General features: G+C 36.5%; 2 protein-coding genes across 4 annotated transcripts in view; one reads left to right on the top strand and one right to left on the bottom strand.

The window, feature by feature from the left end:
- The first annotated feature begins 1,310 nt into the window (after positions 1-1,310).
- adam28 (ADAM metallopeptidase domain 28) lies at positions 1,311-18,163 on the top strand. 2 transcript variants are annotated; one of them, XM_067438925.1, is made up of 23 exons: positions 1,311-1,589; positions 3,001-3,079; positions 3,949-4,037; positions 4,116-4,189; positions 4,402-4,480; positions 4,592-4,668; positions 5,081-5,270; positions 5,556-5,618; positions 5,933-6,004; positions 6,631-6,800; positions 6,980-7,061; positions 9,433-9,563; positions 9,765-9,942; positions 13,036-13,125; positions 14,518-14,713; positions 14,823-14,925; positions 15,033-15,189; positions 15,348-15,428; positions 15,623-15,713; positions 15,802-15,904; positions 15,987-16,074; positions 16,205-16,291; positions 17,395-18,163. In XM_067438925.1, the coding sequence occupies exons 1-23, from the start codon at positions 1,524-1,526 to the stop codon at positions 17,419-17,421; spliced, it is 2,373 nt and encodes a 790-aa protein (XP_067295026.1). In that variant the 5' UTR covers positions 1,311-1,523; the 3' UTR covers positions 17,422-18,163. The 2 variants fall into 2 exon arrangements, with proteins under 2 accessions (XP_067295026.1, XP_067295025.1); XM_067438924.1 differs by having other exon boundaries at positions 4,113-4,189.
- Positions 18,164-18,494: 331 nt separating this feature from the next.
- ppp3cca (protein phosphatase 3, catalytic subunit, gamma isozyme, a) overlaps positions 18,495-26,938 on the bottom strand; it is a 98,886-nt gene continuing 90,442 nt past the window's right edge. The window contains exons 13-14 of one of the 2 annotated variants that reach the window (XM_067438926.1): positions 23,716-23,742; positions 18,495-20,652 (exon numbers count right to left, since the gene is read on the bottom strand). In XM_067438926.1, coding sequence (XP_067295027.1) covers positions 20,489-20,652; positions 23,716-23,742 — 191 coding nt within the window. In that variant the 3' untranslated portion in view covers positions 18,495-20,488. The remainder of the gene's footprint in view (positions 20,653-23,715; positions 23,743-26,938) is intronic. The other variant, XM_067438927.1, reaches the window with a different exon arrangement.

Genomic DNA, 26,938 nt, shown 5'->3' with positions numbered 1-26,938 from the left:
GCAAGATATTGCGCTATTTCTGGTTGTGGAAGAACACAGTCGCTGCATACGCTTCCTTCTGATCATAATATTAGGTATGGAATGAGTGGTTGAACTTTATTTTTAATAAAGTTCCAGCTCACGTGGGGAAGAAATGGTGTTCGCTTCATTTCACTGCGGGATCGTTTGTAAACAAATCTCACAATGCTTGTCTTCTATATTGGATCCGACAGGAGTAATGGTGCAACACACTTATGTGAGTAAAACGTGTTTTTTTATATATAATTGTATTGCATTGTTATAGATCGTTTTGCTTATGTGTACGTGTCTAACAGAACATAACCTTCTTTAGCACGCTGGATATGTATGGGCCAGGGCTCGCCCGTATCTTGTAATATTCCATTCTTGTTCTGCTATTCTCTCTCTTGTGACATTTAAAGGCGCGCTCGCGTACGTGTATGTGTGTGTGCGCGGTTTGCGCTTATATCGAACAATCATGCGGACTATGTAATACAAAAATAATAGTCCAGTCAATCGCAGGTGGATGAGAAATAAATCAGTGTTTGTTTGATAAAGACGTTCGTGAATCATTCCAGTCGCCGCTTTCAAAACAACCCCTCCCTCATGTGAACTGAACTGACAGGGGCGTAGATTTGACAGGAGCTAAAGCTCATTAAATATGCAAATCTTCTCCAATCCTAGCCATAAATATAATAATTCTCGCCAAAAAGAAACCCTCTTAGAATACATTCCATGACACAATAACAGTAGTATTTGTAAAATTATGGAGGTTTGCTCATCCGCCATGACACTCTGTGAGAAATATTGCAATCAGATTTGAGAAACAGAAAGAAACTGTTGTTTAAACATGTTTTTTTAATCAAGTCGTGTAACACTTTCATCCTGAGGATATGAATGTTGACAATGTCAATATTGTTTACAAAATCCTTTCAGGTCCTTTGGGGAATGGCAAATATACTTACCTGAGAGAACACATGCAGTGTCAATTATGATTTTATGTGTACCTTAAGCAACAATGTTTGATTTACATATAGTTTTTTCAATGATCCAGCTTTATCTACCAGATCACAATCTACAAGTTATTCTCTCACACACAGGTTTAGATACATGACAGAACAGACAATCGAGCAATAGGTCACAGAAGGACAGAGCAGGAGGAGGCATGCAGGGAAGAGAGAAAAGGGCCAGTTTGCAACACATACGACCATAATGGACACTGCATGCTTTCTCCACTCCAACAAGCGAACAATAGCTTTGTTTGAGGCATCAGGAGAAAGCACAAACACTGCATTATTGTCCTTGACTTGACCTTGTGTGTTAGAAGAAGAGCAGGAATGCATTTCAGTGGGAGAGGAAATCACAGACTATAGGGCAGGAGCTTCCTATTTTTTGCTCACATTAAACATTTTCATGCACTGACGTTTTTATGAAAACCCAAGGACTGAAAAAAGGGAAGGACTTATGGTGTTTTGAAATTCATTACGACCAAACAATGTCCATAGACAGACCCAGTATTAGCAAGTATGAATCCGTCTCGAACAAAATTCAAAATCAAAACAAAACACAGAAAGAGGAGCAACAAAGTGAAGGTAAGACAGTGTTTAATGCTCATTCTATGGAGGACTGTGGAGATTTTATTCCTTGAGGCTTTGTTTGTTTCACTGTTGTTCATTAGGTGTCTTTAACTACTATGAGCTAACATTTAAATTAATAATTTGATACAATGCACTTATTGTGTACGTACATGCTTTTACGATGTAGCCCTATAATTAAAAATACCTGCATGTAATTACAGCTGTAATGAATTTCTGTAATTACATCTAATTACTCTGTTGACCCTTCCCTTACCTCTTAACCCGCCCTTAAACCTCCCCATACAACCAAACCAGTCCTTACACTTATCCGAATAGCAAAAAACGTGTTTTGCAACACAACATAACTACATTGTGTTCATTTTTGGATAAGTACATAGTCATTGAGAACACCTAATATAAAGTGTGACCTGCTTAAATGTTAAATGTTAACTCTAACATTCTGAGAAATAATATGCAAGCAATATATTTATCTATTCAAATAATTTGTTTGTCTGTTGAATACATTATGTAAAGGGTCAAAATAATACAATCTTTATTACATTGTCATATGCAGTGCACATTTTATTTCCATTAGATAAGGTGCTTATACCCTGGCTGTTACTAGTGGGGCAAACATTCTCTGTGTTTTGAGGAAGGCCCAATTTGCTGTTTTAAACTGAACACTTTGTAGTGTTACACTTTGTTAAGAGAACAAATTCACAGCAAAGTGACATTTCAACTTGTGGCTAATGTGCGGCATACTATTTGCATTTTTACATTTACATTATTGGAACAACAATTTGGAAAAAGGAAATGTAACAGACTTACTTTACCACCTCAGTCTGGAGGTTCATCAGCATCCACACATTTCAGGATTGTATTCAGTTTATTCAGAGAAATTAATGTTTTTGACCAACAAAGTAAAGACATTTCCTTAATGATTTTTGCTCTGACAATTTTATTCAATAATAGATAGATAGATAGATAGATAGATAGATAGATAGATAGATAGATAGATAGATAGATAGATAGATAGATAGATAGATAGATAGATAGATAGATAGATAGATAGATAGATAGATAGATAGATAGATAGATAGATAGATAGATAGGTCTTTATAGGGCACTTTTTGGAACAGTCAAATAAGGGCATTGAACACTAACACATGTCATGCTCTTTATGCGAGACACAGCACTTTGTCAACACTAGTAAGCAAGTATCGTTACGTCACAGCCTGTCTGTATTTTTTCTGCATTCTTTTCTCTCATGGGCGTGTCTAAGCAGGTCACAAATCTTTTATACCCCTGTGTCATTTCCTGAAAGTGCATGTGTAGAGTTAAGACAGCTCTGCATAACGTGTGGTCTGTGGCATAAACACTTCTGGTGAACTATAAAACATCGCTTGGCCAATCTATCCTGTTTCAGTTGTCCTGTACACTGACAATGGCAAGAAGACATCTGATGTTGTGGATCTTCACTCTGTGTGTTTCCCTCGATCCCTCAGGTAAGACACTGGATACACCAGCGCCTCTGCTCCACAATGACTGATTCAATTATTTATGCACTGCCGTGGACTCCTCAGCAGTAATAACACTGCACCGACACAGTGTAAGAGTTCATGCGAAGAAAGGCAATGTTGTGTTGAGAACCATGTGTTACAAAAAAGTTCAGTGTCAGATTGTAGGATTAGAGAATTTACATTGCAGAAGTATGTGAGATTTTTAATGTATCCTAGAATTGATTTAAATGACTGAGATTCAAATAAATACATGTAAATTATGCTTAAAATGGTATTATATATAATGTTAATGTTGAAAGATATATATATATATATATATATATATATATATATATATATATATATATATATATATATATATATATTAATTATAAAATATATATATTTTTTAGAAAATGTTTCACATGAGATTGCAGTGTCCATGTATTACATGCAAATATAAGTAAATACAAGTAGAATGAATTAATACAGGTATTTTGTTAATATTATTCAGTATGAAACTACAATATAAAATGTGACCTATTGATTTTGTTTTATTTCTTCTATCACTTTTGGTCAACAGCAGTGTGTATATTAGATGATTAGATTATATAAAAGGCTGCATCAGTTTAATACCTCAGGCTCAATAAAAAAAGCATGCCTTTTTGATTAATTCAGATCTGAGACAGACTGAGTTCAAGTTTACACTTGTGCTTTCACTAAAATATTTGGATCGGTTGGAACAGTTCTGCCATCTAAATCCTACATGCGTGCTGCTGTATATTCCAATAAATCATAATTACTGTTCGTTTGTACTTTATGACTAATATGTGATTCAATATCTGTATTTCCCTCTGTTTGTCAATCTGCCATAGTTGGTCACATTCCTGAACTTGATGGAAAAAAGGTTTATGAGATTGTTCGACCAATCAAATTGCATGAGCTACACAAAAGAGATTTAAAGGTGAGTCCTCACCGGCCCACTACTAAATATCATATATTTAAATATTTTCATCAAATGAAATAATTTCTTCCCCAGCACTCAAGACCTGATACAGTGAAATATGCTATGACACTTGGAGGAAGAGACATCGAAATGCATCTCCACAAAAATGAGTAAGTCTGTCTCCTCAGTTTCTGCTTTGTCATTATATTTTGCATATCTGAACTGTGATATCTAAAATCTGCACGTTGCATTTAAACGAAGTTCCTCATTGTCACAGGAAGACATGTGCTTGTCCTATTCAAACAGTTCACACATTACACATAGTGATTTGTTCATTGTGATATTTTTGTGAATAATCTGAGATATGTGTGTTGATCAACAGTGGCATGCTGACTAAAGACTACAGCGAGACCCACTACACTAAAGACGGGATGCTTGTTACAACCACACCTGATGATCTGGTATGCTAGTCCCAGTATACTCAGTAATAGAACATATGACATTTAACTTAATGCAATAATGTCTTACTCTACAGTTTAAGAGATTGTTTAAAAGCCCTTTTCCATCCACAGGACTTATGCTATTATCATGGGAAAATAGTAAATGACAGCGAGTCGCTGGTTAGCATGAGCATCTGCGATGGACTACGGTACGGGAACATCATTTCAAAAATACGTTTCTTTTTGGATCATTTTTGGATCAATTTGGATCATCACACATTAGTCACGATGAAATAAAAATGGCCAGTTCTTGTTTTTTTTTTTTTTTATTATAAATAAATAATCCTTGCACATAATTGTTTTTTTTAATCCTGCGCTTTTACTTCCATAATCTCTTTTCTGATGGCGCGTTTTCTGCAATAAAAGGAAGTTACAGAGTAATTTGTGTGTACTAGATGAATAAAACACATAAATTACACATGGTTTCCCAAGTAGGCCTACTCTTGATTAAGTCACCCTACTGGGCCAGTTTAATTTCCCAGGTTTACTCTATTTCTTGCTCTCTTTAAAAAGGCCAAAAGTCCCTCAAATGAAATTGTGTCCATTGTGTGAACTTCACAGGGGATATTTTCGAACAGCGGAGCAGAGGTATCTGATCGAGCCTTTGTCCGCGGATGGTGACCATGCTGTTTTAAAGTACGAAGATGCACAAGACGACACGCCGAGGGTGTGCGGAGTCACCAACACTAGTTGGGATGAGATCGGGGATGGCACTCCTCCACGCATCCTGAAAACCCGTTCCCGTTCCTCAGTAAGACTGTCTATTCATCATTACAAAGAGCCGCACACCACAATCAGGTTAAAGTTTCACAAGTATTAACCAGAGCTGGTTTCTCATGTGATAACGTCTCGATTGTTGTTCTGCAAAGTTGAGGTGACAATCACAATAAATTGCAGAAGTGCAAGAAATGTCCTAAATTACCCTAATTCTTCATAAGCCCCAAAGTAAATTGCTCTCTTGCATTGCTCTCAAAATGATTTTAATTGTTCTGTTTTTTGTTCTCTATTTTCTGCTTTTTTATTTCCTCTTGATCAGGGGCCAAGTTTGTTCCAGCAACAAAAATACATCGAGTTCTTTCTTGTGGCAGACAACAGAGAAGTACGAGTTCACTTAGAAATGGACCTATAATGTTTCATTATAACAAAGATCTGTTTTTTTCTACTTTGGGATCTCAGTCATTATCAGCTGATATTTGACATTCTAAAAAAAGAAAATCACTAGGTTAGAGGAATATTCGTGGGATTTTGTGTCTGTTCAGCATTGTTGTTTTCATGAAATCAAACCGTTTCTAAATTTGTCACACATTTAAAAACACTGATACTAACAGATTTCAGAGCGAGTGTCCTAATACCAGTGTGACTAATGAGTGACGTAATGCTTTGATTGATAAATCTGTTAATTTCCCCCCTCAGTACAAGAAAATGGACAGCGATCTTGGGAAGCTGAGAAAGAGGATATTTGAGATAATCAATTTCATCAATAATGTGAGTCACTCATGACGCATATGCTATTCAAAAAGTCCAGTGGCGACATTTATGACATGGTAATACGGAATCTTGAGTGTGGAAATTGAGAGGATCACATGATACAGATCTTTGCTGTGGAATATATTATAGTCTAATGTAGTAGTGGTTTAGAGCTTAAGTGCAAAAAAACAAAACGAAAGTCTATTACTTTCTTGCTTCTACGGAAGCATAACAGATGCAAATCATGCTGGATAACATAGGTCATGAGGTTTTCCACAAGCTTAAGAGTCAGTTTCATTCAAAAAGGGGGCATATAAAATAATAAAGGACTAACAAACAAACTACCTGTGATGAAATGCTTATGTTCCTGTATTGTACGTCACTAAATGTGTAGATGCACTTATTCTGTATTTAAAGAAACTGAAACATTTATGTTGTTTTTTTAATTCAACTTCTCACACTTTTTTATTATAGTCACCTTTATTTTTTACATAGCACTTTTTACTATGCAGATTCACAATTGTAATACAATTTGCGATTTAAAAAGGTATTAAATAAAATAAAATAAAAATTGTATTCTTACATATTTTAAACTTATTGCACATAATATACAACAACATACAATTCTCTTTCTGGGTGTGCAGGTCTATAAAGAAATCAACACCTTTGTTGCTCTGACCGGATTTGAAGTGTGGACAGACAATGATAAGATCACAGTGTCCTCTGTTGCTGGAGGAACTCTAGACAGCTTTACCAACTGGAGGAACAGCGATCTCATCAAAAGAAAGAAACATGACAATGCCCAACTCCTCAGGTCTGCTGTGTGAAAGTACAAATATTCAGCTCAACTTTTCCATTACTTTTTCTGCTCTCATTTGTGTCAATGTGTTGTACTTTGAACATAGTTTAGGAGATGAACCAGGAAGATAATATAGTGACTATATTAACTTACAATTCTGAGATTAAACATTGATTGTTGAATTTACATTCCAGTGCAATTGATCTTGATGGAGCAACTGTGGGTCTAGCTTTCATTGGAACCCTGTGTGGAAGTCATTCAACGGGGATTGTGCAGGTATTACTATTCTCTAAAAATAATCTCAGACATATTCGCCAAAAATATGTATCTAAAAATTATTTAAATAAAATGAATAAATACATTTAGGATCACAATAAAAGAAAGGGAAACACACTAACTGCACTGAAATCTGTGTATAAACCTTTTTATGTAAGTTAAGAAGTAACACACATACACATACACACACACACACACACACACACACACACACTCACAAGCACGCACGCACACACACACGTGAAAAAATGCATTTTAAAATGATGGTCAGTCATGTGTAAAAAAAATTACACCCTATTGAATATATATATATATATATATATATATATATATGTGTGTGTCAAATATTGTACTTATAAAATTATACAGGCTGATATGTCCTCAACTTAAGCGCATAAGTCCTTTATAGGGCACAGCTGATTGGTTCCTGATCAGCCAATCAGCTTGCTGTTCAACCTCCAAATACTTGATCAGCATTGTATACACATATGCAGTATTTGGGAAAGTTAGAAGTAATACATTGTAATATTGCATTACTCCCTAAAAAAAAGTAACTAATTGCATTAGTTACTTTCTATAGAAGCTTTCCTATAGCCCAAACAGCTTTCCTATAGCCCAAACAGCTTTCCTATAGCCCAAACAGCTTTCCTATAGCCCAAACAGCTTTCCTATAGCCCAAACAGCTTTCCTATAGCTCAAACAGTAGAGCATGGTGCTGGAAACGCTAAGGTCATGGGTTCGATTCCCAGGGAAAGCAAGCATTGAGAAAAATGTAACAAAAAAATGTGTACCTTGAATGCAATGTAAGTCGCTTTGGATAAAAGCGTCTGCCAAATGCATAAATGTAAATGTAAGTAATCCATTACATTACTTTAGCATTACTTTTTCCCACCTGGGCTATAGGCTTGCTTGTTTTGTTTTTTAATAGTAACAAAAAAAGTTCTATTTTTAGCAAATGTAAAGGCCCTTTCACACCAAAAGTGAAATAATTAAGCCTCAGGCTGAAAAAAAGGCACGTACAGTAGAGGGCACACAAAGAAAGAAAAAATCAAAGGATCACTAAAGGTCATCAGCAAAGGCATTGTTTAATAAAGTGAGATTAAATATGTAAAGAATATTTGTGTAATTTAATATATTTAATATATATTTTGAGATTGCATTTCGCTGTTTTTATTTATTTTGATTAATACTGAATCTTGTTTTGTGTTGAGTAAATGAGATGCTCACATTTATTCTAAAACTACAATAACCATCATGTTCATCCAGCGCGCCTCTGGACTCATGATTTGCCCCAACATAGTGACAGGAGCGCTGTCAGACAATAAATGGAAAAATCAATCAAGCAATCAATCAACTTTATTTATATAGCGCTTTTACAATGACGATTGTTTTGCAGCTTCACAGCGTTAAACAGGACAATATTGCAACAAAATTAAATATGGCTGTACAGTCGTTCTGGAGAAAACAGTGATGTTATCACCTTATTTTAATTTATCATAGAGATGACAATGTTGGCAGATCAGTATTATAGTTCATAGAATTAAATAAGACCTCATTAATTAATTTTATTTGTATATTTAGTTGAATAACTTGGATCATAATTTTAGTGTCCAAACAAAGTAACTTGCGTTACTTATTCGAAAAAGTAACTTTAAAAATAATGCGTTACTTTACCAGTTACTTGAAAAAAGTAATCTGATTATGTAACTCATGTTACTTGTAATGTGTTTCCCCCAACACTGTCTGCATTGTATGAAGATGGTTTGGGAGTGTTAATTCAGTCATCAAATTATCATTAGAATTAGCATATTATTATCATATTATCATTAGCCTTTCAATTCATGTTTTCTTATACAAGTCTTGGGGTTGTTTTTTTGTTTGTTTGCTTTTTTAAATCCTTCAAGAGAAAAAAAGATGGGTGTTTTCACACACTCTAAAAAATGCTGGGTTAAAAACAACCCAAGTTGGGTTGAAAATGCACCAACCCAACAATTGGGTTGTTTTAACCCAATGGTTGAGTTGTTCTTACCCAGCAATTGGGTTGTCTTAAGCAACATTTAACCCAACCACTGGGTTAAAACATCTCAACCATTGGGTTAAAACAACCCAATTGTTGGGTTGGTGCATTTTCAACCCAACTTGGGTTGTTTTTAACCCAGCATTTTTTAGAGTGCAATAATGGGAGAAGTGGTTTTGCCTATTGTCTCATCTGTGGTACATCGCTTATTGTTGCAATGTCCTATTCTTTTACTTCCTCACAAAATATTCCTATTACTTGATTATAATATAGACTAAATAAACATTTATCAGCTTCATCAGCGTTAAGCCTCAATTTATAGTTTGTGTGCTAACCGATCTTTCCTCTTTAAAGGATCACAACTCTAAGGCTATAGCAGTGGGGGCTACTATGGCCCATGAGATGGGGCACAATCTCGGGATGAATCATGACAGCAGCAGCTGCATTTGTTCTGATGGCACTTGCGTTATGACAGCTGCTCTCAGGTACCTCCTATATATGCCACTGACAAAATTGTTGAACTTTATTATTATTTTTGTCTTTTTTTCCATACACCTAAGCATGCTTAATTCAAATATATAGAGCAAACTTAATTCACAGGTTATTTAAGACATTTATATTCCACGATGCTGTTAAAATTAATAAATTGATATTAAAACAAATAACACCACTCCATGTCTCCGCAGCTATTTCATCCCCCAACACTTTAGCAGCTGCAGTACTGAGACCTTTGCTGAATACCTGGACAAAAAAAACCCAGAATGTCTTCTGAATATGCCTGACCCAAAAGAATTGATTCAGCCAGCTGTGTGTGGAAATGGATTTGTGGAGATAGGAGAAGAATGTGATTGTGGAACAATTCAAGTAAGCAAAGTTTCCTGTATCTCAATTTAAAGGAACACTCCACTTTTTTTTTGAAAATAGTCTAATTTTCCAACACCCCTGTAGTTAAACAGTTGTGTTTGACTGTTTTCAAATCCATTCAGCCGATCTCCGGGTCTGGAGGTAGCACTTTTAGCATTGCTTAGCATAGATCATTGATTCTGATTAGACCGTTAGCATTGCACTCAAAAATGATAAAAGACTTTTGATATTTTTCCTATTTAATACTTGATATACACTTTTGTAGTTACATCGTGTAATAAGACCGACGAACGTTGTGATTTTCTAGGCCAATATGGCTAGGAACTACACTCTCATTCCTGCGTAATAATCAAGAAACTGCTGCCATACCATGGGTGCAGCGGCGCAATGATATTACGCAGCACCTGAAAATAGGCTAACTTCTGTCAACCTAACCAATGTGACAACCTGATTGCACAGGGAGCATGCTGGGGACTATTTTCAGATGCTGCGTAATATCTTTGCGCTGCACCTGTGGTACGGCAGCAATTCCCTGATTATTACACAGGAATGAGAGTATATTTGCTAGCCATATCAGTCTAGAAAAATCACAAATTTTCATTTTCCGTCAGTCTTAGTACACAATGTAACTACAGAAGTGTCAAGTATTAAATAGTCTTTGGTCATTTTTGAGTGAGAAGAACGGTCTAATCTGAATCAATGATCTATGCTAAGCTATAATAAAAGTGCTACCGCCAGACCTCGAGATCAGCTGAATGGATTTGCAAAAGGTAAAACACAACTTTTTAATTCAAGGGGAGTTGGAAAATAAGCCTTTGTGTTCCTTTAATGATGTTTTTTTTTTTTTTTTTTTTTTTTTTTTTTTGTGGAAGTAATTGATTATATTGGAACAAATTATATACATATTTGTTGTTAGAATTATAATCCCACGGAGTCATTTTTCCTAGTGTAAAAACACGATTCCTAGAGAATATAAATGATTTGAGCAGAGGTGTGATTAAAAAACATCCATTTTGCTTTGTTTGGTGTTTTCTAACAAGACAAACAGTGACCAAAAGCAAACAACTTAAAAAAATATGAACGACAAGGGATGTAAACGTTTTGATCTAAAACGTAATCCTCACACAAGATAATTTGACTCAACAAATGAAAGCCACATAGGCAACTGTCAGGAAGAAAGATGTGTACTGTCAAGACATGCACAGACAATTCTTAGGAATGTGTTTCAGCATAGATTTTTCAACAAGTTGCTAGTATTGTGTAAGGTGTGCTTATGGGACAGTCTCTCATATACAGTATATCTTAATTCTGTAAGTGCATCTGCAGATGGAATACCCGAATTACTGGAGATGTGTTTATATATGCACTCCGCATTAGTCATCTCTTCTTCTTGGACATAATTTGAGTTGAATTCACTTTATATTTTTGCTGGATTCTTGTGTTCATTCATTCATTCATTCATTCATTCATTCATTCATTCATTCATTCATTCATTCATTCATTCATTCATTCATTGTCAGTAAATTACTTTCCAAGAGCTTTTCTAAAATTCTCAGAACTACATTTTATCACGTTAAATGAAATAAAATGTGTTAAATGTTAAGCTAACCTGAACCATTTGTATGGAGACTACATTAATCATTTCTGTTGCATTGACCGAAACTGGGCAGGGGATTTCTAGTTCCCAGCATGCTTTGCATAGGGATGGATCAGGAGAGTAAATGTTGAAATGAAGAGCTGTTTAATGTGTTTTTTAGCAAATGGATTACCTGTAGTAAATGGGTTAACCTGTTAACGTCTGAGGTTATATTTGACATTGAAAAGTTTTGTGTTGATTCCTGAGGTTATCATTAAGCTGAAGTGTAGACCTTGTGGTTAGGCTGTGGGTGCTATTTAAACTAAATATGCTGTTCTCAAATGTTTTAGATGTGCGAATGCCAGTGATGAGTTCAATTAATCATTACTTGCATGCTACAAATTGTACACTAAGAATGTGAACAAGTGACTATTGTATTGACTATTGTTTTGTTTTTTATATAAATAAATATATAAAATAAATTAGTTTGACACAGTCTACATGGTCATCAGTTCTACCCCTCTTTATCTTACTTTAATTAGTAGGTAGGACAAAAAAAATTGTAGTCTTGACTAAATTAATTTAAGTTCATACAACAAGATCAATTAAGTGGAAAAAGTGCTCACAATGTAAATGGCCACTAGATATCTTAAAGGGTTAGTTCACCCAAAAATGAAATTTCTTTCATTATTGACTCACCCCAATGTCGTTCCACACCCGTTCATCCTCAGAACACAGTTTAAGATATTTTAGATTTAAAAGACTTTCTGTCCTTTGAATGTAAGTGTATGCCCACTTGCTGTCCACGTCCAGAAGGTAATGAAAACATCATTAAAGTAGTCCATATGTGACATCAAGTGGTTAGTTAGACTCTTTTAAAGCGTTGACAATACATTTTGGTCCAAAAATAACAAAAAAATATGACTTTATTCAGCATTGTCTTCTCTTCCGCGTTCGTTTTCAAACCTCAAAAAAAGAATCAAACGGTTGTGAATCAGCAGATTGATTTGTGATTCATATCACCAATGTCACGTGATTTCAGCAGTTTGGCAGTTTGACACGCGATCCGAATCATGATTCATGACCTTTTGATTCTTTATTTGAGGAACACGGAAGAGAATACAATGCTGAATAAAGTCTGAATAAAGAAAATATTTTTTTGTTTTATTTTTGGACCAAAATGTATTGTCAACGCTTTAAAAGAGTCTAACTAACCAACGGATGTCACATATGGACTACTTTAATGATGTTTTCTTTACCTTCTGGACGTGGACAGCAAGTGGGCATACACTTACATTCAAAGGACAAAAGGCCTCGGACTAAACCTAAAATATCTTAAACTGTGTTCTGAGGATGAACAGAGGTCTTACGGGTGTGGAACGACATTGGGGTGAGTCATTAATGAAAGAAATGTCATTTTTGGGTGAACTAACCCTTTAAGACATTCTCAGTGTCTCAAAACCAATATTATGTTTACCACTACAAAACCATAATGTAACCACTATGTTTTTGCATAGGAGTGTACAAACCCATGCTGCAATGCAACCACCTGCAAACTGACGGAGGGCTCACAATGTGCAACAGGAGAATGTTGTGAGGAGTGCAAGGTAAGATTCAGAGTTGGGGGCATGATTTTGCTGTATCATTCTTCAAATCATGAAAGTATCAAATCAATAGGAGTAGGACTGCTTTTAGGACACAACAGATTTATTCACAATCAGTGTTCCCTCTAAGCTGCGCGTGCGTGACGTCGCAGAAAGAATAAAATGCCGCGCACGCGGCAGATGCAAAATTAGAGGAGAAATCCAACAAAACAGACATTTACAGTTACACCGCCACCACAAGTGTAGCGTGTGAACTCAACACATCAGTAACACATCAGTTTAAATAGACGTAGGCCTACGTGTGTGTGGTTTGGGTTTTTGATGTTTATAACTATAAAAGAGTTCACACGTTCCCTTAAACATATCTATTTAATGACTTATTTATATGGTCATCATATCTTAGTTATAATTATATGGTAAGCCTAATAAAGACTTAAGGACAGGGGGATCACAAGTGGATTGTTTAGTGATCCTTGTTTAGGAAAACAAAACAAAAAACAAAAAACAAAAAAAACTTTTTTTCTTAGTAAAGAAGATTTGTAAAGTTAACAGCATTGTAAAAAAGCACTTAAAGGGTTAGTTCACCCAAAAATGAAAATTATTTCATTAATTACTCACCCTCATGTCGTTGGAGACCTGTAACACCTTCGTTCATCTTCTGAACACAAATGAAGATATTTTTGTTGAAAGCTGGTGGCTGAGAAAGGCTTCAGATAGGCCTCCATTGGCATTCAGTACATTTCCACTGACCCACTCACAAGACCCATAAAGACTGCATTACAAGGTCCATCTCACTACAGTGGCAGTACAATAATTGTACCAAGCGGCGAGAACAGTTTTTGTGCGCAAAAAAAAAATCAAAATAAGGACTTTATCTGTCTAAATCTGTTCTGCTGAACACAAAGGAAGATATTTGGAAGAATGTTTGTATTTTGAGCCCAATTGACTACCATAGTAGGGAAAAAAAATACTATGGCAGTCAATGGGGCTCAAAATCTGCTTATATACAAACATTCTTCCAAATATCTTCTTTTGTGTTCAGCAGAAGAAAGAAATTCATGCAGGTTTGGAACAACTTGAGGGAGAGTAAATGATGACAGAATTTTCATTTTTGGGTGAACTAACCCTTTAAAGGGGCATTCCTTCTCATGAATAAAGATGAGAATTGAATAACGTTTCTGTTTACTGTAGGTTTCCGTACAAATTACATTTCACACTTGAAGAAATTTTTTAAATAAAATGTGTGATATTAGTTTTCAATGATGTTTGATATGTCAGCATCTAAAAAAATTAAATAAAAATTCCCCATATGGTTTCATTAACTGTTAATTACCAACCCCAAATCTTCCGTATTTTGAGTATAACCTATGTGTGTTTTTTATTCCTCCCCACCAGATGAGGTCAGCCTCACATGTGTGTCGTCCAAAAAATGACGACTGTGATTTGCCCGAGTCCTGCACTGGAAAATCAGCCGTGTGTCCTGAAGATGTCTTTACAGTTAATGGCCTCCCTTGCAGAAACGGGAAAGGTTATTGCTACAATGGCCAGTGCCCTCAGAGAGCGGAGCAGTGCATTAAAATGTGGGGTCCAAGTGAGTACAGCAATGTATTGATGCAACACAATAACACAAAAAAAGAATCAGTGCTGAACCCCACATGTCTGTGCTCATTTTTATTTCATTACAAAATAAATAAATATAGATGCTGAGGTGGCTGAAGAAAATTGCTACAGCCAAAACACAAGAGCAGAGTACTTCGCCTACTGCAAACGTAATGGCAATTCATATATCGGATGCCAAAAACAGTAGGATTTTACATACATCTGTACATTTAATTCTTTTACATATCATACTGTCCAATTACTATTTTGCCCCATCTAAACAACCACCAATTTTATTTACCCATCTACAGAGATATAATGTGTGGAAAACTGTTCTGTATGAATGGCAACGCGAGTCCCAATTATGGACGGCTGGTAAAATTCAACAACTGTAAAGCCACATTCTACGGCAGTCCTGAAGAGGATTACGGCCAAGTCGACACTGGCACCAAATGTGGGGATGGGTTGGTAAGGCTGATCTCCATATGCATACACGAACACACAAATGTTCTTGTAGTTCACTAACAAATAGTTCCTTTAAGGATTCCTTGAAAACTTAAAATGAACTAAAAACTTTGTAGGGTTGCCACAAATGTGATAAAAAATATGTTCAATTGTTTACTCAGGTTTGCAGCCAGAATGAGTGTGTTGACCTAGAGACTGCTTACAAAGCAACCAACTGCTCAGCCAAGTGCAAAGGCCATGCGGTAGGTGCGGTAGGTGCTTTCTCAAACATTCATTTCTCGGTTTCCTCGTAAAATGAAACAAATAGACCTAAACCATTACTGTCTCTGCTTTATTTCAAGAGGTCATTGGTTTATGAATATTTCAAGTCTATTAACAAAACTTTCCTTCACATCAGAAGTTGTAGAATTTGTATAAGTGTATATATATGTTACAGGTTTGTGACCACCGACTGCAGTGCAGATGCGAAACTGGATGGCTGCCGCCAGATTGTGAAGCACCGGCCAAAAGTGATGGTTCATCTCAAGGTAGTTCTGCAGATACTGCATTCATCCTCGTATTCTTTTCGTTTTGGTTATCATAAATGAGTTTCGTTTTGCCTTTTTGTACTTCCAGGTGTGGTGGTAGCCATTGTGGTCTGTGTTCTGATTGGGATACTTCTGATTGGACTGGCCGTCTTCTTTTACAAGCGCAGAAAGAGCACACCACATTCATCCAGGTAAGAGTATAGTAAACAAATGCTTACACACTTGGGAAGGTCAATATATCAACTGTATTTAATGCTGCTGTTTTCTCAAAAGCCATTCAAGGCAGCAGAAAGTTCATGTAGTCGACATCTCTGACTCGAGCCACCAGAGATTGCAGACGCCAAATCCGAAGCCTTCTCCTGTAACTTGCAGTCACTAACTTAACATCTTAACTTCACATCTAACTTTATTTAAACAAACACATCTCATAAATTCAATACTGAATGAATGATAAAAGTGTGATTCAGACCTCGTGTTCTTATCATTTCTAGGTAATAAAACCTTCAGCACCTCCTCCACCTCCACCCTCTTCAGTCCAGCCCAGAGCTCTACATAGCGACTTCATAAATGCACGTCAGGTAACGCAACATGGGTGATAGTTCACACCAAAGTTAGAATTCTGTCACCATCTTGATGTTTCAGACCAATTATAAATTATTATTTTCTGTGGAACCCAACTGTTTTTTTTTTAAACATACAGTGACAGTAGGACGGGGTCTGGAACGATTAAAAAAAGCATCATAAAAGTAAACACCAAGTGCAATAGCTGTGTGAGAAATTTGACTGAAATTTTAAAGGTCCCGTTCTTCGCGTGTTTTCGAAGCTTTGATTATGTTTACAGTGTGCAATATAACATGAGTTCATGTTTCGCGTGTAAAAAAACAGTATTTTTTACACAATTGACTGTTTCCTCTGTCCTAAAAACAGCCCGATGAATTCCTTGTTCTATGAAGTCGCTCCTTCAGAAATACGTAACGAGTTCTGATTGGGGCAGCGTTTCCCGTGTAGTGATTGGACAGCAGCTTAGCGCACTTTGCCCGGAAAGGTCCCGCCTCTTACCATAACGAGGAGATGCAAGCGCTGAATGCGTGCTTTTCTCCATGTGGGAGAGCAACAAGACCACGCCCCCTTTTTTGCGTGTTCTTGTGGGCGGAGGGTTAGTCAACAAACGGTTCTAGTGACGTCATTACATCCCTGCACTTCCTGCTGTAGTCCAAACCGGCCGTTCGCTGTAGGCTTTGAAAGGGAACTTCTGTTAAATAAAATATCTTGCTTGGCATTGAACTTTGAGCTTTATAATTTTACAGGTATTATTTATGCTCTAACAGCAACATTACACACTAACTAAAGTTTGAAAGATGGAATCGCGAAGAACGGGACCTTTAAGTTATTCACTGAAAAGTTTAATTTGAAAATCTTACTTTAAAGCTTTGGTCGCCATTTACTCTAAGTTTGGTCATTCTGATTTGAAAACAAGGCAAAACTGAATACATTTTGACAGCTGGGTCTGTTGAACTATACCTTATCTTTACCTATCCAAGTCACATCTTTAAAAAAAAAAAAAAAAAAAATTCAAAGCATTAAAAAGATTATCTGGCAAGTTTATATTTATTAATTGAGCAAGTATAGTGATTGTGTCTTCATAAACATAAGATATCTTCAACATTTCTCCCTCTCATAGGCTCTTAGACCTCCTCCCAGGGTGTGATGTCTGGCACCTGTCAAACCTCAAGAAGTTGAACCCGCACTTTGGGATGGTCTATCATTCCAGACCCTGCAGACGGGATTGCAAGTGTTTGAAAGAAACTGAGGCTTAACAAGCTATTCAGGAGACGACAATATCTGTGAAAATAAGCCATAGTCTAGCCAAAGAACTAGACCAAAGTAACACATTGAAATTAATTTTAGTGTGTAAGAGTGTCCGAGAGTCACATAATGATTTTTAAGTCATGTTTGTTTTTAACTGGAAATTCATTTTTTACTTTACATTTATTTATTTGTACAGTATGCTTCTGTGTAAAAGAGCCCAACTTAGTATGTATAATGATTTTTATTATTTGCAGTCAGAAATAATAGCTGACTCCGTTCAACTCAATGTTCAAGAGACAAAATCAGAAAGCTGCTTATAAAATTTCATTATGAAAAGTACGCTTATGAAAGTCCCTAAATGTCTAAGATTATTTTTTTATAGCAATATCTGCCAAGCAGTTGAAAACAACACTGTACTTTGTTATATACATTTTTTGTTTTGTTACAGTGCACTTTCAACAGATCTAAATCAAACAAATCTAAATGCTTAAATTTTAATGTTTACTTTATAGTAGTTTTTTTAGTTTTGTATTTATTCAATATAATTGTATTGTAAAATGCAATACTAATGTAATGTACGTTGAAAAATATGTACATTCAGGTGATTTGTTTAAAAAATATATATACATGACCACACTTGAGGTCCATAGTATTTCAGTTTTTATTTGTCTTCTCAACTGATACATCTATATAATATCAAGAATTTAAGGTGGCCTCACATTACATGTACTTGAGAAAAAGATTGCTCATTTAAACCCCCATATTCTATTTATAATTATGCATACACTTTTCTACACACTCCCACAGATGTTTCTGCGATTTAATTGAGTCAGTGAAGGCCTAATACTCAACATTTTTGCTTTTTAACACTCAAGATGAATGCAAACAGAACATTTAAACTTCCTCTTCCTTTCTCTATACCAAGACGAGCCCACACCACCATTATAAGAAAACAGTATAACTGATCCCAGATCAGCTGCTTAATCTCAGTACTTTTATTGGTATCATTTGAAATGCATGCAAATAAATGTAGCACATTTTCCCTTTAGAGTCCACAGACATACAGCATTTCCTGAAGTGTGTGTGTGTGTGTGTGTGTGTTCTGCAGGATCAAATCAGTGCAGTATGTCAGAAAGTTACACTGGAATCACATTTATTTATTTTAAAAGCTGTGAGTTCATACACCCCAAAAAAAGAAAAAAAGAGCACAACATATTCGTCATATTAATAGTTTGAATGCTTTTGGAATGAAAAGGTAACTTAAATCAGACTCGTGTGAAGAACCGGCCCTGTATCTTAACAAAAAAAAAAAAAAATCTAATGTCTAAGAGGTTACATACATTTCAAATGCTTCCAGAAAATGACCCTCTAAATGGGGTGGGTTGCTCATGTGCATAGCATCAGACATTCAACAATCGAAATTTAAACCTGCTTTAAAACCAGATAAACGTGCTGCTCCTGTAAAAAACAAACAAAAAAAACCTTGCATTAAAAGGCTTAATGCTGTTCCTCTATAGTCCCTTGAAATTCTCTCTCTCAACAGTAGGCGGAGACATTCCACAACTTTTACAAAATCTGTTAAAACAAGCAGCCACTTAAAAGAAATCCCTCCCAAAATACCTCAAATAGTGTTACAGCTTGAAACCACCAAGTCAGTTTGTGACACATTTATCGAGCTCGACATGCTTTGTTAATGTCTCCAGCGCAAACCAAATGAAATCGATAGTCTATACAAGCAGTTTCTCGGCGGAGGATGAATACTTTGCAGTAAATTCTGCAATGGCCTGGAGGACATTCTTTAAAGAGCGAATAAGACTTGCTGCTTCAGAGTTACTAAGAGGTGTTTTCTATTTACAAGGACTTGCATTTAGTGCAATATTTTTTTTTTAACTGACCTCATTACCTCCCCATCACACCGCAAAATGGGGTAGCAAGAGCTCTGGCAGATAACTCGTCACAGCACAAAAAAAGACTTTGGCTTTTGAGTCGATCAAAGCAACTTCACACGTCCCACATTGGCCGTTACATGTCTACATGAGCTTAAAGGCATGCTAACAGATTCTACTGGATATAGTAACAAATAAAACCGGTTGCCAATCTCATTTATCATCATTTAAATAAGAGTGGCAGAAAAGAAACGGGGGAAAGAGAGCCTTGTCTTGAAGTCTGTGTTAAAGATAGCTCTAAAAAGAGCACGCTAACTTCCAGCACAGATGCTGAAAGTGACGTTGTGATTGTGACAGTGCTTTCATAAGACTTGCTTTGTTATTTATTTTTTCACTCGCACAAGCAGAAATCAAAGAACTTCTATTTAAGATCGATCGTTATGCCTACTTACATGTGGTGTGTCATCTGGCAAGATTCAAGTGCTGTTTTTAGGAAAAATGTCCCATGTAGAAACAGACACTTGGAACTCAAAGCAGCTAATATTTTCATTTAGTATGAATATTACTTAAAACTGAACGACATTTAAGTAGCAATAAAATATTTTTTTTCAATAAACATAACTTATTACCCTTAGTTTTGCTTTGCCTTAATATATCCCTCACAGACATATTGATAACATGCATCAGTATATTCAGCCAAACCATCCCTTACCAAATACATAGTGACATAAAATATTATAAAACAGATCTCCTGATCTGTACAGCATCTTAAACCCATATCTGTCTTCGGGATACAAAACTGTAGTAGCAGTTTAAAGGTTGACACATTGTGACTGTATACCTGTATTTTGCACACTTTCAAATGTTCACTCGTCTTTAAAATGTTGCTATCAAGTACATCTAATACGTTTCATTTAATAAATAAAATCTCATGTTTGTACTTAGTTGTAAGTGATTTCTCTCTCTGTTTGTGGAATGATTCCTCTCCACATTCCAGGCAGTTGAGGGGTCTGTCTCGTGGAGAACGTGGCAGAGCAAGAGAAAATGCTATGGAGGAGAGGAAAAGTGCAAAATCTCCCCTTACACATTCCCGTCAGTGCCGTTTTTCTCGTTGGCAGCGTTAACTGTGGTACCGTCAGGTTGCTGGCCGTCCTTCCGAGGAGGCATCCGTTCGTTTATTCGGTCCAGGCCACGTGCTTCTTCGAAGTTGCGGATTTTCCGTGTAGGAGAGAAGCCTTGGATGGCTAATGGGGGAAAAAAAAATTATTAAAATAAATCAAGGAAAATGAGGTAGTTAGGAAATTATTTGATTAACATTCAGTGCTTAGTTAAACGCATTGTTTCATGAGACAATTAATAAACTGTGCTAGCATACACAACACCTTTGGTCCTTTACAGTGATCAAAAAGACTAGTCACCTGATTAATTATTTAACTATTCAATTCACATTTATTTGTATATTGCTTTTCACAATACATATCGTTTCAAAGCAGCTTCACAGAAAATACATGCGTCTATATCACAATTTAAAGTGGTTTGTTATCAGAGACTGTGTCCAAGTTATGCATTTTAGAAATGTACATATACGAAGCACACAGTTAGGAACTAGGAAACCATTTTCCCCCTCCAATTTTTAAAATGGACTAAATTAATATAACCAAAACAAACATTCAGCACCAAACTTTTGAATGGAAGTGTTTGTCCAGTAAATTATTATAGTTTTGGTTTTTTTTGTCTCAGAAAATAGAACATACATAATAAATCAGGACAGTAAAAACAATCAATGGTCTAAACAGGAAATCGAGAGTGGCGGCAACAACTGCAACTTGCAATTTTGCAATGTAAACACAACAGACACAATTTTATGTGATACATATTAAATATAGGGCTGGGTAAAGAAAATAAAAAAACTATTCTTATTTTGAGGAACCAATATCGTTTTTTTAAATCCCAAGAATCGATAAGTCTATCCTATTTTCAGTCGATGGATGAAGGGAACATTGTAGCGCGACTCCCATCCAATAAATCACAATACACTTTTTAAAAAAGTCTTAGGATTTCAAATTCTGTCCATTTTACGACGAAATAAAAAAAAACACAAATACAGCGTTTTGGCGATGTTTAATGTGGTGTGGCAGCCTCAGTTCAAGAGCGCACGTGAACTGATCGTCCCTTCCGCTTTAAAGGGTTAGTTCACCCAAAAATGAAAATTATTTCATTAATTACTCACCCTCATGTCTTTGGACACCCGTAACACCTTCGTTCATCTTCAGAACACAAATGAAGATATTTTTGTTGAAAGCTGATGGCTGAGAAAGGCTTCAGATAGGCCTCCATTGGCATTCAGTACATTCCCACTCACAAGACCGATGAAGGCACTAAAGACGTCGATACAAAGTCCATCTCACCACAGTGGCTGTACAATCATTTTACGAAGCAACGAGAATAGTTTTTGTGCGCAAAAAAAAGGAAATAATGACTTTATCCGCCAAGTTATTGTCTTCCGTGTAGGTCTCGGACATGAGCTCGTGCAACAGCAGCGCTCCTCCCCTTCCGGGTCATGTATTGAACAGCGGATCTGATTCATATTCTCGTGCATGCGTCGAGTTCACGTCAATAACTTGGTGGATAAAGTCGTTATTTTGATTTTTGTGTGCACAATAACTATTTTCATCGCATTGTTAAATTATTGTACAGCCCCTGTAGTGAGATGGACTTTGTAACGCAGTCTTTATGGGTCTTGTGAGTGGGAATGTACTGAATGCCAATGGAGGCCTATCTGAAGCCTTTCTCAGCCACCAGCTTTCAACAAAAATATCTTCATTTGTGTTCTGAAGATGAACGAAGGTGTTACGGGTGTCCAACGACATGAGGGTGAGTAATTCATGAAATAATTTTCATTTTTGGGTGAACTAACCCTTTAATACTAGTAACAGCAACAACTAAACATGAATCAGAGTAGCCTAGAAATAATGTCATTTTAAAGGTTAGTCAGCATATTATAACTTGATTATAATAAAAACTTCCTCGGGTGTGGTTTAAATGTTTGTACACAAATCAGTTAATTTCAACTTCAATACTATAGATGTAGTACTAACTGACTCCCATGTATAGTTTACAGCATTAGCGGAGATATTTTTTTTCTTTGAGAAAATATGTCAAGTACTGTACCTGATATATACATATCCAAAATAATATTGAATCTGAATCACAAGCTTGTTAAATCGAACTGAATCCTGAAACTGTCAATACCCAGCCCTAATTAACTGTATTTAAATATTAGAACAAACCTCTTCATATTTATATAAAAACATTTATTTTGTGCAAAGAAGAGAGAAAAGGTAATAGGGACTAAGTGTATTATTTACAGCAAGGAATAGAATGAGACTGAGCCAATTCTGAATGTCACATATCTGAAAGAGCTTGAACTGACCACATAATAAACCAAACAACATGCACAAACAGGAAAGCTGATTCTTGCACAACTAACAGGCTTATTATGTCCTGTGACATTTTTGAAAACAGCAGGCAATTGCCAAGGTGAATCATGACCGGTTCCAGCTGACAGAGCAAACACAAGATGCCCATTCAAATGGAGAAAAATGGAGATGCAGCCGAACTTAGAAATCAGGTCAGCGACTCGACAGCAAGAGCATCTTACTCTGAAACACATTTAATGCCAGCGTGTGTGTGTTTGTTTGCACAATAGCTTAGAGCCTCGGTACATTACAGCAGCGGGGCGAGAGGCCTCGGGCAAGAGTGTTACGCGTGAACGGGAACAGACGGTCTTAGGTGTGCAGAGTTGTAACGAGATTAGAATCTGAAAATACTCGGCGGAGGGAGCTCTCGGCCTCTCCTCCAATCATACGGCAGCAGGAGAATTAGCGCGCTCTAGCCAGGACCCGGGACTAACCAGCATACCCCTCCGGTCAACAGGCAGCGGCTGATTAATGAGGTGGAGCAGAGTTGGAGCTGGAAGCCTCATTCCATGACTGCATGGATGGTTTCAAGTGTCCGCATCCATCATTTATCATTAAAAATACTGGGCCCGAGTAATTTCAGGCTCTTTTGTAAAAAAGGAATCTCATCAGGGAAAGAAATGCCTTCTGAAATGAGAATCGCTTTGTTCGGCTGGTTTCAATCAAATTCAGAAAAATACGGTGGTGCAAGAATACAGATTTTCCATGATCAGTCTGAGACACACACACACACACACAGACGCTGAGGTGAACGGCATTAAAAGACACAGATGGGAAGACGGCACAACTTATAGGGTCAGGATATGACACACAGTACTGCGAGCGTACCTTGACCCTCCTTTGCTTCTATGGTGGCTGTATTAGCAAGCGCAGCAGGAAGTAGCCCAAAATGAATGGAGAGAGAGGTTACGTCAGAGTGAGTACATTCAACCCCCAAGCAATGTTAACCCACACACCACAGCATTGCAGTCATATTAGTAGTTAAAGAATCAGACAGTAATATGAACAGAGCACAGAAAAGTCAGTGAGAGAAAAAGCAGTTAGTTCTTTACAATCATTAGAGTAATTGTTCGGCCATTTTCTTAACATGTACTGAACTGGGGCAAAACGGAGTATTTAATATTGACAGCTAGCAGTTGAAATGGGTACTGCAGTCCAAATTCAAACGATTGAAGAGAGTTGTTTCCCCAGCCGCTTCCTCTTCAGACTCAACGCTCACATGGGTTGCCAGATTTAGGACACGCAACAGGAATGAGCGCAATTGGCAATGGAAGGCGGCAAGCCTTAGAGGTTTTAAGATGGATGCCGAGGCTTTTAGGTCATGTAGAATCTGTGATCTCTGACCCATTTCTTCAGGCTTCCATGGCTGCAGTGTTTTGCACCAATAGGCAACTCAGGGTGTCGGAATACTATTGGGTAGTGGGCGGGATCACACAGACCAAAAAAATAAAACATTGACAATCTGATCAAGAATGTACATTTCATAGTATAACTGGCTGTAGCATGGGTTTATTTGTAGAAACAAGTGTTTGAACTTAGCTTGTTTCCTATGGTATTTTTATGCTTTAGTAAAAGTAAAACTCAACAAATTAAGTACTCCAACTTACCTACCAATCAATATAGGTTAACACCATCAGTTACACAAATTGTAGGTCAAATATTCATTGAAGTCTAATTTATATTAGATTAGATTTCTACTGTCAGACAATTCAGGGAGTCACAACTAATCTATCAGCTGACAGGATGGGATGGTAATCAGAAAAGCAAACCATCTCCTAATATATCATTTCCAGACTATATGAAGGGCTTATTGGAAAGTTATAGCTGGAAATGTCCTAGTGCTCTAAGGTCATGTCTTAAGATCGGGCCAACAGCTTCTTAGTTTCTTTAATATTCGTCTCTGTTCTGCAGGTCTAGCTGGCTTGATGTCTGACCCACACAGACAACGAAGCCGGCCTCTTAAAGGTCACTGAATTTTCTATATGTACTTCAAATAGTGACATCCACCCACGGCCTCCCTCTGATTTCCCTCTCTCACTCCTTCACTGCTCGATCGCACAAATTTCCCAGCGTTATTGGCCTTTAATGACCTTTAGTCCTGGACACCTCGCCAATAGATTCATCTACTCAGACTGGACAGGTCAATCCAGAGAATCATGATGCAGCTCTCATGACAATCACCCTCTGATTGGCTCTTGGAGTTCTCAGAATCTCTGTAGTGCAGGTGGCTAAATCGCAAGGCTTAATGTGAGCCTACAAGGGAAGGGCTGGGTAGGGAAGGGCTTTATACAGCACATAGGCAAATAATCAGTGTAAACATTACATTAGTTCATATGTGGACAGCAGGATGTAACAGGTGTTCATAGTGCCCGGAATAAGCTAGGCAGTATGTATAATTGTGATTACAAAACATATTATAATTGAAGAATATTAAGCCTGCTTTTAAGAACATTACGATTTCTTGAATTGAAACATTTTCATGACAATAAACCTCATTTCATTCACCATATTCTCATGACTTTAATTCAAACAAACTCATTCTCCTTACTGTAATATAAAAATATTATTATTAATAATAATAACAACAACATTATCCTTATTGTAATATTAAAATGAAAAAAAAAAAAAAGTCAAAAGTTTGGGGTCAGTAAGATTTTTATTTTAATTGAGCACTTTAATTTATTGAGAGTAAAAGCCAAATTGCTACAAAGAAAATCTATTTCAAAAATAGTAAAATGTTGTTCTTTTGAAAATTGTAAATGTATCACTTTCCACAACAATATTAACGGTTTTCAACTGTTTCTTGAATAGCAAATCAGTATAAAAAAACAGCACATTAAAGGTTCCATTCTTCGTGTGTTTTCGAAGCTTTGATTATGTTTACAGTGTGCAATATAACATGAGTTCATGTTTCGCGTGTAAAAAAAGCACAGTATTTTTCACACAATTTACTTATCTGTACAGCGCTGTTTTCTCTGTCCTAAAAACGGCCCGATGAATTCCTTGTTCTATGAAGTCCCTCCTTCAGAAACACGTAACAAGTTCTGATTAGGCCAGCGCTTCCCGCGCTGTGATTGGACAGCAGCTTAGTGCATGTTGCCCGGAAAGGTCCCGCCTCTTATCATAGCGGGTAGATACGCGCGCTCAATGTTATTGCAAAAATGTGAGTTATATAAACTGTTAAACGGACGGACTTAAATAATAAAATACACTTACCGGTTGTAGTCCAGAAACAACAAAGAGGGAACTGCGTCATCTTCAAGAAAAATCTTTTTGCGAATCCGCATTAAACTGATTGAGATTGAGGAAGTAGTCCTCAGCAAAATGTGCTGCACATAGTTTTAAATTGTGATAATAATTTTCCGGAACCGAGTTAAACATAAACTGTAGCCACGATCTCTACGTGCAGCGTCCGTGGGAAGGCCAAACAAAGGTGATTTGACTCCGGGATGAAAATAACAGCGTTTCAATGGCATGGCGACAAACACACTCTACAAAAACAACGCTTCCTATTCTCGACCTGCGAGAGCAAAAGGACAACGCCCCCGAATTTGCGTGTTCTTGTGGGCGGAGGGTTCGTCAACAAAGGTTTTAGTTGCATCATTAAAGCAGGAAGTGCAGGGCTGTAGTCCAAACCGGCCGTTCGCTGTAGGCTTTGAAAGAGAACTTCTGTTAAATAAAATATCTCGCTTGGCATTGAACTTTGAGCTTTATATTTTTACAGGTATTATTTATGCTCTAACAGCAACATTACACACTAACTAAAGTTTGAAAGATGGAATCGCAAAGAATGGGACCTTTAAAAAACAAACAAACACACACACACGCGCACACACACGCACGCACACACACACACCTTTTAATAAAACATTTTTTTTGCATTTTTGTTTGTAGTTTGTATAATATAATATAATATAATATAATATAATATAATATAATATAATATAATATAATATAATATAATATAATATAATATAAAAATAATATAATAGCACCTGGAATATATAGGTATAAATCATGATGCTTTTGCATTATTTTTTAAACATTTTTA

This window comes from Pseudorasbora parva, chromosome 3, assembly GCF_024679245.1.
Source record: "Pseudorasbora parva isolate DD20220531a chromosome 3, ASM2467924v1, whole genome shotgun sequence".
In the NCBI taxonomy this organism is placed as follows: Eukaryota; Metazoa; Chordata; class Actinopteri; order Cypriniformes; family Gobionidae; genus Pseudorasbora; species Pseudorasbora parva.
The sequence above is the reverse complement of the archived record's forward strand: the minus strand, read 5'-3'. Positions and strand labels throughout refer to the sequence as shown.

Bases quoted from the DNA above. Each gene is read 5' to 3' on its own strand.
- adam28 (XM_067438924.1), top strand. From the start codon at position 1,524: ATGAATCCGTCTCGAACAAAATTCAAAATCAAAACAAAACACAGAAAG. The intron at 4,669-5,080 runs GTACGGGAACAT...TGAACTTCACAG, and splicing joins AGCATCTGCGATGGACTACG to GGGATATTTTCGAACAGCGG. The intron at 5,271-5,555 runs GTAAGACTGTCT...CCTCTTGATCAG, and splicing joins AAACCCGTTCCCGTTCCTCA to GGGCCAAGTTTGTTCCAGCA.